At 32.3% G+C, this 10,141-nt stretch overlaps 1 protein-coding gene across 4 annotated transcripts; it reads right to left on the reverse strand.

The window, feature by feature from the left end:
• Positions 1-6: 6 nt before the first annotated feature.
• On the reverse strand, positions 7-8,827 carry LOC112490409 (AMP deaminase). Of its 4 annotated transcripts, none has more exons than XM_048462705.2 (19): positions 8,070-8,825; positions 7,544-7,737; positions 6,816-7,026; positions 6,302-6,486; positions 6,100-6,151; positions 4,930-5,057; positions 4,666-4,845; positions 4,408-4,475; positions 4,160-4,302; positions 3,876-3,937; positions 3,463-3,576; positions 2,490-2,630; positions 2,177-2,329; positions 1,998-2,051; positions 1,807-1,917; positions 1,467-1,640; positions 1,310-1,390; positions 677-775; positions 7-600 (listed from the first exon to the last, which is right to left on the reverse strand). In XM_048462705.2, exons 1-19 carry the CDS (start codon positions 8,596-8,598, stop codon positions 481-483), a joined length of 2,799 nt encoding a protein of 932 aa, XP_048318662.2. In that variant the 5' UTR covers positions 8,599-8,825; the 3' UTR covers positions 7-480. The 4 variants fall into 4 exon arrangements, with proteins under 4 accessions (XP_048318662.2, XP_048318663.2, XP_048318664.2 ...); XM_048462706.2 differs by having other exon boundaries at positions 7-589; positions 8,070-8,822; XM_048462707.2 differs by lacking the exon at positions 1,310-1,390 and having other exon boundaries at positions 8,070-8,827.
• Positions 8,828-10,141: the final 1,314 nt, after the last annotated feature.

Below are 10,141 nucleotides of genomic sequence, written 5' to 3' on the forward strand. Positions count from 1 at the left end.
AAAAGGTGAAGAAAAGATGCACCTATGCTTGATAACTTTTTTCCCCCCTTTTAAAAATGTCAAAAGAGACCGTACAACCTGCAGTTTTGCCCTAAGAATGAACTATTAAAAGAAAATACTTAAAATTAGAAAAAAAAAAAAAAGAGCTTATTTTTAATCTGGATCTGGGCCAAAAAATAAGATTCGGGTCATGAGGTAACCTCAATATGTCGTTCTCGTTCATCATCATCAGTTTGGAAAATATAGGTGGAAAGTGAGGCTCCAAACCAGACCACACGGTAACTAAATCAGAAGACACGCATTATAGATATTAAATGGTGCATAATGAAGTCATTTTCTAGGGCATTATGGTGTCTCTCTTACAAAAACATAAAGCCCCGACGAAACAAAACTGGTAAGGTGTTTCCCTCTACAATGCATTATGGTGTCTCCCTTGGAGCCCCTTCACACCTCATTGCTCCGCTTCTTCCAATGCTATCTTCAGAAATCCAGAATTTTCCAGAGTACATATATATACACTTTAGGGGTCTTCTTCTTCAGGAATCCTGGCTTTTCCTGAATAGATATACTGTAATTCCTCCTTCCATGTCTGCAAAAACACTAGATAATTAACTAGAAAGGAAAATCATGGAACTACTTCACATTAATAAGTTAAATAGAAACTAATAACACTCACCTCATGCCGAAACTCAATCCGTATGTTTGGTACATTTGTCTTATGAATATCATTTCCTTCAGGACCTCTCAAGAAGTATCTACTACCAAGCCAGTGGGCCTGCAAGGGGAACCAAAAATGTGTAAATGATCACAGCAACGATGACAGAACAAAAGTTGTAGTAAGAAAAGCAGGGTTGTATAAGCCAGATCGTCTAAAGGATGAAAAACAAAGAGGGCTGTAAGCATTCCATGCTATCTAGTTTCCTATTCCCCCAAAAGGAACCAAGGGAAGTTGCATATTTATATCCTAATATACTTCTGTTAGTTTTGTAATAGCAAAGGCTTTAACACTCAATTTTTTTTTATTTTTAATTTTTTTATTTCATTTCTTATATTCCCCCTCTTGTTGTCTTTCTAGTGCTTCATTCTGTTGTATGTACGATTTCAAAGGATACAATCAGGTCTCAGCCTTATACACTGGTCGGTGATTCCCAAAGTTTCATATTTCCTATGGCACAAGTTTGGATGGGACCAAATAACTAAATATGAATCTAATAAATGACCAGATTCAGCATGTATGCATCATCATTTTTCTAGTAATCTAAATTTCTAATGCTCGAGAACCAAAAGGACTTATTTATCACGTTACTACCTTTGCAAAATGAGAAAAGCCAGAATGATAAACAGAATTTCTCGCTATCTCACAAAGGTCACAAGCACTGAGCTTCCATACCTACATCATAATGACTTAATAAGATGGATAGTAAGATACATGAACAATGGAATATAAAATTCAGGAATTAACAAACCTTAGCTGCAACACTATATTCTTCGACCAGTGGCTCTTTAGTTAAATGTATTTGCAAAGGATCATCAGTTGATAGTGAGACATTTAGGCCTCGTTGGAAGAACACAGGAAAGGGATTTCGGTGGTAGTCCAAGAAAAGAGAATTATTACTCAAAGGTGACATACATAATCCAACCTGAACAAATTAAGTAGATTGCTAATCAGTTTGATTTTAATTGAAACATAAGCAGAGAAAGGTTTAACAGGAAAAGAAAATGAAAATGCACCAATACTTAAGAAGAAACCATGGGGGATGGAATTGGGAAATTTCTGAGAGAAACAAAAAGTCTTATGGAGCTAACCTGTGCCAGATAATACAGATACTGTAAAACAGGAGACTTTCGCAGGTTTATCCCATGAGAAATATTATGGCACAGAAGGAACCCAGCTGCCAAATGATCAATATCACCAGCCTGCACAGATTATAAAAAATATTAGAATCTCAATCACTGCATAAGGTTCAAAAAGAAAAATTTAGGTAGCAGCAAAAAACCTCTCCACAATGTGGTCGAAATTTTATTGTTGGCATTCCTTTTAATTCCCGTAGCTAAAGAAACGAGAAACAAGAGAGTAAATCAAGAGTCACTGGGCGGGTTAAGACAGTAGAACATAAAAATATATGCCAAACATGTAAAAAATGGTATTTTAATCCATAAGGACTAAAGTACAGACCTTGTTAAGAGTGTATAAATTTGCATAGCAGTAATAGGCATAATAAGAATATGCAGGATTAAATTCATTGGTCCATTCAGCAGGTGTAGGCATGTGTTTTGTTGGGCGTCTCTCTGGCTTACTTTCATCATCTACAATGTCAAAGCCCACCACCTGTGTATACAGATAACCTCGTCAAAATGCTTAATACAATTAAAATGAAATCCTATCATTATTATTTAAAATGTTGTCTAACAAGTATCAAACATACATACATACAGATTTTTTTATTTATATTTTGAGATAATGAACCTTTGACAGATAATCAACTAACCTGCATCAGGAACAGATGTAGCTGTGGATGAGAATTTGGATCAATTGTGACTTCAAAGAGTGGAATAAAGACATTATCTAAAATATTCTGGAAAGAGGTAACAATTCCCAATTTCTTGTAGACATTGTATAGCCGAGGAAGCTGCATGTTGATGTCAATATAATAACCATATAAGTAGAAAGAAGAATGAAGCTTGTATATATATATATATATATAAAGGAGAGAATTCGTTGGAAAGGCATGTGTAAAATGACATAAAAAAATGGAACAGAGAAGACGTGCAAGTTATTAAAAAGATGGACACGGAGAAAAAGTTATCTAAGAGGATTCTAAAAATTCAGAGGGAGAAAGAGAGTCAACATGGTCCGTAGACCTATATATATGTATATATACACCTACAAAAAACAAGTATACACTTCCTCCTCCCTCCTAAACCAGTTTGTATGGTTCATCTGCAACTTTTAGTTACTTCAAGAGAATAGCCATCAGTTTCTCCAAACTGAGACAGGCACCGATCTCCATCTCTTGGATACATTGATAATAACATCTGGAAACCATGTTTATAAGGCTACAGATCATGTTGATGAAACGAACTTATTATCTTATATTTTTTTAATACTTTAATCCAGAAATTAACATTATGATATGGCTTGTTATTATAAAGAGTCAAAACTAATGGGTCTAAATCTAAATGCAGATGCATACAATGTATAGTGCACTTGGAAACATCCAATTCTCATATGCTAAGTCAACCTGGCTCTTTTAACCCCATTTCTCCATCTCTCAACTCCACTGACCCTAATTTTAGTTTTCAAACAAGCAGATAATACTCAATACTGAACCGAAAAGACAACTAATGAACCATGTGCAATATAGAGATTGTGAACATGAGTTCAAGCTCCTAGAAATGCAGGATGGTGAACCACTCATCATACAATTGTTAACAAAACGAAAAACAAACATCATAAGGTACCTGTATTAACCAAACAGCGTTCTCACTATAAATCGAATTGTTGACAAACCAACTAGCCAATTGATCCCATTCACTTTGTTTTCTTCCATAAATCGAAATCCTGTACTCCGCCATCTGAAAAGGATCGAATTGAATAAGCCTAAAAGTTTAAATCTTTTCTAAAATGTGCATGATAATAAGCCTACAATGTTTTAAGATAATTTTCTAACCATCCAATGAAAGAAATCATATGGAAAGCTGATATATTTAAATTGCAGCATCTCGACTCAATACATGGGTCTATAAGAAAATATATGTTAAATCTGAGAATAACATCAGGATCTAAGTAAGGGAGAAAGACAGAGAGATTTACAGAATTAAATAGCAGCATTTTGGATTTCTAACACCAAAGGTATAAAACATATGTATAAAACCTGGTATTTGCTAGCTTCAAGATCTAGTAAAACTTGTTTTGTCACTTCAGCCAAAAACCGTCCTGCAATATTCCAATCACCAATCAAATATGTCAAGTAAATAAGTAGAAGAGCACAAGCAAAAGAACATTGCCGTAAAATTTAAGGGTCTAATATTTTCTCCATGAATGAAATACTCAAAACAGTAAACAGGAATTTCCAAACTGGAAAATATATGATATATTTCAATTATTTCATATTAGTTTTGGGAATGAAAACAATTTGACTTTCGCTTGGAACCACACCTTGAATAAGATTGTCTTGCTTCAAGAATATCTCTCTCAATCTGCTTTGTCCACATGGATTGTACTTTAGGTTGAATTTGTCAAATCGATGAAAGGTACTTTTATCAGCATGAACATCCAATAAATCAACATTCAGATCATACCTACAATGCAATTAACACCAGTTTCACTGACGGGGGGGAGAGAGAGAGAGAGAGGAGAGCATATGTATACCAATTACAAATAAACAAGATCATAGAAATGCAAACCCTGTCAAATCCAAACTCTCAAAAACTTCCTTAAGTGTAAGATACTTTCCATCTCTGAATATAACAACCTGCCCAATGCAAGTAGCACAGCTTAGGAAGCATCAACAAATCTAAACCTTAATAGTGAAATAACAATGGCAAAGGAAACCATATAAGAAAAGACAAGGAAAAATTGGTCCTACTTTGACTGTTTAGATAAAACTATGGACCATTCAACTCAATGCAATAACTTCCAAAAAAAAAAAAGGGAGGTTCTACCTCATCAGGTTCCTTTCTTAGCTTCAACTTGATAAAGCGCAAAAGCTGCTTCTGATTCATGCAAGCAGAATGATGCACATGTGTATCTACTTTTCGAATGTTGTAAAAATCACGATGTGGAGCACCCTTTTGAGCCAGAAACTCCCTATCTGCTTTTACTAAGAGATGAAGACGGAATTTCTGCATGGTGGTTAGACCAGAGTCATAAATACAAACCCATGCATAACAAAGAAATTGAATTTCAAGAAAAAGTTGAAGAATAACCTCCTCAAGAAATCTTAATCTATGATGGCAAGCAGAGCGAACATTTCCAACAGACATAACTTTTAAAAGATGATGCATATCAGTGAAAAATGTTGTCGAATTTGCAACAGGGAAAAGTTCTTCAGCATCTGCAGGAAAGGAATGAATTCAAGAAAATAAATGATCTGATATCAGCTAATCCCAAAAAAAGAAGATCATTTTATTCTGCTCAACAATTCTCATACTTAAATATAATTCAGTTCTTAACCATTTTCAAGGCTTTTTAATAAGGCTTCTTGATAAATAATCTAGGCTCTTCGATTAATCTAATCCTATGATATATAAATTTTTTTGTTTAAACCCTTAAATATTTTATATCCATATCCAAACACACTATTTTTGGGTAATTTATTTATTGCTCTCAAAATAACTTTCCAAAACTACAATTAATCCCCCACCTTCACTATCAATATTGTTCTTGCAAGTAGATTTGAAGCAAAAGAGTCAAATTTTTTTGAAAGCAATAGAAATATTGAATTTAACATTTAAAGGAAAAGAATATATTATTAAAGCATCGAGAATCTTAACTATAGAAAATGATATTTTATTAAAACATTAACAATCTTACAGAATTCAATTGAGTAATGCATTTCCATCTTATTATTATTTTTTTTTAAAAAAAAACTTTGTAAAATAAAATCAGGTGCGCCCATCTATTGGCCACAAATTGAAGCATCAAATTAAATCTACCTATTTTGATTATAAAAAAAAAAAAAAATTAAATCTACCCATGCAATTGTTTTACATGTATATATATATATTTATATTTTTTTGTTTGATAAAAAAAGCAAAAAAAATATATATATATATATATATATAAATATATATTTCACTCCCAAAATTTGCAGTTCAAGAATTGAGTAATTGGGAATTTACGAGAGAGAAAAAGGGTTGGGAATTTAAGGGAGAGAGAGAAAGATTGTTTTGGAAATTTTTTTGACAATGATAATTAATTTACCCAAAAAGTAGTGTGTTTCAATATGAATATAAAAGAATTAAGGGATTAAACAAAACAAATATATACTGTTGGATTATATTAATTGAAAAGCCTAGATTATTTGTCAAAAAGCTTTCTTAAAAAGCTCTGTATGTGGTACGCTCCCCCTTCCTAAAATATAATTCAGTTCTTACCATTTTCTTTTGCATAAACATGCCCAACACCATCTTCCATCTTGAAGGAATGCTGCATAAAAAATTGGAAGAAATAATATCAGGAAAATGCTTATGAAATCCTTGAATAATCTAAACCCAAAACCTAGATAGATGCCAAATGCTGGGAGGGAGGAGAAGTTAGAGATGCACACAGACAGACATTTTGGACAAAGTGACTCACAGCTGATGCTTCAACAGGCTTAAAATGAAACGGATTGCTTTTACCCTCCGATGAACCAATTTCATCCACCTCCACTTTCATCCATGGATAGACATTTTCTCTATAAAGGTACTTCTGACGCAAATCCAAGCATTCTCGAATCATTTTCCGCACTTCTTCATCTTCTTTGTTAATTGTCTCTGAACCTTAATGTATTGACAGAAAAAAGATGAATTAATGCATCTAAACAAAATGTTATGCTCTCTTTTTCCTTTTTTATTCTCTACAACGAGCATATTTGGAAAGCAAGCAGCTCATGGTTAAAAGTTGACCATGTCATAACCTTATTGCCTTCCCCCACTCTTTATTCCCAAAACTGCTATCAAATAAAGTCAAAAAGCAAAATATGGCAAGACCACCAATTCATTAGTAAAAACAACGATGGAGCAAAAACATCATAACACCAAGAGAATTACAAGCAATACAAACAAAACACAAATCTGTAAACTCTTTATTGCAAGAGAGCTGAAAATACCTTGAACTGAAGTATTCAGAGGTAAAATCATGCCAGAAAAATTTGGACCAGTGCCAGCAAAGTGATATGAAGTTGAATCTATTTTCCTCTCGCCTTGCAGATCAGCTTTTGCTTCATTCACAGTCACATCACGTGTTTGATCTTGCATACGATTTCCATCATTACTTCTCATTGGAGCAGAAGAAGAATTTCGAAGTTCCGAATTTACATCCTGCGAATTCATAAAGAAATAAAAAGGATTGTTCCTAGATGCTTTATTTTTTTAATTTATTCTAAAACTAACAAACTCATGCCAAACAATTAACTAGAAACATATAACCAGATTCTTATACAATAAGTGCAATCTGTCATTACCTTAGCAAAAAAGCAGTTTTTACACATATTAAGTAAACAATTCTAAACATACAAAGACCAAAACAACAAATCCAGAACAGAAAAACTACTTTCATATACCTGATGTCCTTTACTGCCTTTATCGTTAGCAAAATAAGCATATCCATTTTTAACTAAAGTATGTTGTTCTACATTGTGATGATTTCATCATAAGGGTAAAGAACAGATGTTCCAATGAGCATGATTTTTTGTTTCAAGCTGTTGAGTTCGATATCTATAACATCAGATTCTACAATGTGCATTCGTTTCCTCATTTTGGTAAGCTAACAAATATGAACTTTCCAATATTAAAGACAGCACCATAAGGAAAAGTTAGAAGCTATAACAATACATACCTGCACATTAACGGAAGTGTCTATGTTTCCATAGTTGAAAAACATATCATCTTCATTCGCAAGCTCTGTTCTATCATCATCAGAATCTTCCTCAACATTAAAAGCATTGCGGCCCGGGGATCTCGGTGTCACTAACCTTCCAACAGATCCCACCATCGTATGAGAACCAGAGCGGCTAATTGACCGATCCTCCCCTGCATTGGAGTTCAAAAAGGTAAAACAAAATATGATACTTTCTTGGCATAGTAAATGTCTGAAAAATAATTGAAATTATTTAACAATAGTGGCATATTCTCTAACAAAAATGAAATTTAAACTTCGTTAAATTTTTTTTTAATAGTAGCAGAAAAAAATGTATGATCCAATTTCTAGACATTTAACTTCGATCGACCCCAAACACAATATTCCGATTAAATATTTCTGAACCTAAAGAATCAACATGCATATATATAATTATATATATAGATAACATCTGCAATAAAACCGATTATACACAAAAGGAAAGTGGATATCCGAGTGTAATTACCACGTCTTTGATTAGTACGTAGAGGTGGAAGCCCTAAAGGAATGCAATTAAGCTTATCTAAAGAAGAAGAAAATCCTTGAGCTCTAAAATTAGGCAGTCGATCAAATTTACCATCTTCCTCAACCCAATCGCTGTTCCCAAAAGCCACATTCGGCAACGAAGACGATATTCTATAAGAGCGAAGGAAGTTCTCATCTACAGACCTAGATACGCTTCTTCCCAACATTTTCCGATTGATAGCCATATCTCCATCGGAACCAAACCCTTCCTCTCCATCATCATCGTGGCCTTCTTCTTCTTCCTCTTCTTCGTCCCCTTCTCCATTGTCGTCTTCGTCTTCGGCAACGAAGCGTTCCTCGAGAGTAGTGCGGCGGAGCTCAATAAGCCGCTGGAGGACTTGGTCGACACTGCGCTTGTGGATGTAGAAGGCGGAAATGGCCATCAGAGAGCCTCCGACCAAAGCCGCCATGGCTAAGTGTATAGACGAGGTTGCTGAAGATGAAGAGGATGACGAAGACGACGAGTCCATTCTTTTTTTTTTTTTTTTTTTTTTTAAATTTTTTGCTTTTTGTTTTTTGGGAAAATGGGACTTTCTTTCTGTGTATGATCAGCTCAACTCTGAACACCTTCGTTGATTTTTGGGGTTATTTTAGGTTTGGCGGTCGATCATTGGAGAGACATGAGATGGCTTTCATTTTATAGTTTTCGAGACAGAGGGGCTTTTAAAGTGCGAGTCCAAAGTGGTCAAGCTAAAGCGGTCAACAACTCTACCGGTTCTAAACCCGTTTTGTAAAACTGGACCTGGATAGCATACAAAGTGATAATTGTGCTGTTGATAAATCACGAAAATCATCTCCCGTTTATGAATGCTGTTTTTCACACTATCTTTTTATATATTTTTATTATATTATTTATACAAATATATATATAATATATTTTAAATACTTAATTATATAAATAAATGATTTATTGTAAATTTATATATATATATATATATATAAATTTTTAAACTGATTATAAACTTATATTATTTAAATTTAAATAATACCAATTTTTATAATATCAAACTAGCAATCTATATTCACTTTTACAAATGCTCTCTAACACTGTTTTATTTTTATAAATATTTAGATAAACTTATTAAAAAACTTCTTTTTAAATAACTGTCTAATTTTTTAATATAATAAAAAAATTCAAACAATAAAAATATCATTGGAAATACTCTAAATTAAAATAGACAATTCACATAAAAAGGAAAGTTCTCGCATAAAATCCCAATATAGAAATTTTGGAGTCTTTTTGCCTGATCATTAAAGCCCATTTCTTTGGCAAACTGTAAGCCATGCAAGATTGGAGCCAATTCCGCAGCATGAGGAGTCGAATAAACATCCAGTTAACAAAAACATAAAAATAATAAATAATAAATAAAAAGAATTCATCTTATGAGTGCTATCCCCTCTTTTTAGCATTTGTTTCATATTTTTTTTATTATTTAATTATTTATTTTTTAAAAATATTAAAAAATAGAACTTTGTTATATATATATATATATATATGGAGAGACTAATTAGAATATTGTATTCTATGACAAAACAATAATTTTATCCATTTTATTTTTAAAATATTTTATCACATATTATATATATATATATACAGTTTTAATATGGTAATGTATTTAAAAATAATGATTATGAAGAACAATCATTTATGATAATTAGAGCATAAAAATTATGTACATTTAATAGATATAGATGTTGTTCCTTACCATCTTTTTCATAGGTCTATTGCCATATCATTTTAGTATATATACAATTAAATTTATATCAAGATAATCTAATAATTTTAATATCAAATCATTCTTTATTAGTTATTGAATTATATAAAAAGTTAGGATTTAAAATTCAAAAGTGGTTAAATTTAAATTTATGACATACTGAAAGCTTATTTAAGAAAAGTAAATCTTGTTGTGATCTAGTGATTAATAAATATAATTTTAAATATTAATCTTTTATATAATTTAATAGCTGAAAAAAAAATTATGAAATTAGTTATGATATTAAAGATTTGATTTG

The sequence above is a fragment of the Ziziphus jujuba genome, chromosome 12, assembly GCF_031755915.1.
Source record: "Ziziphus jujuba cultivar Dongzao chromosome 12, ASM3175591v1".
NCBI lineage: Eukaryota > Viridiplantae > Streptophyta > Magnoliopsida > Rosales > Rhamnaceae > Ziziphus > Ziziphus jujuba.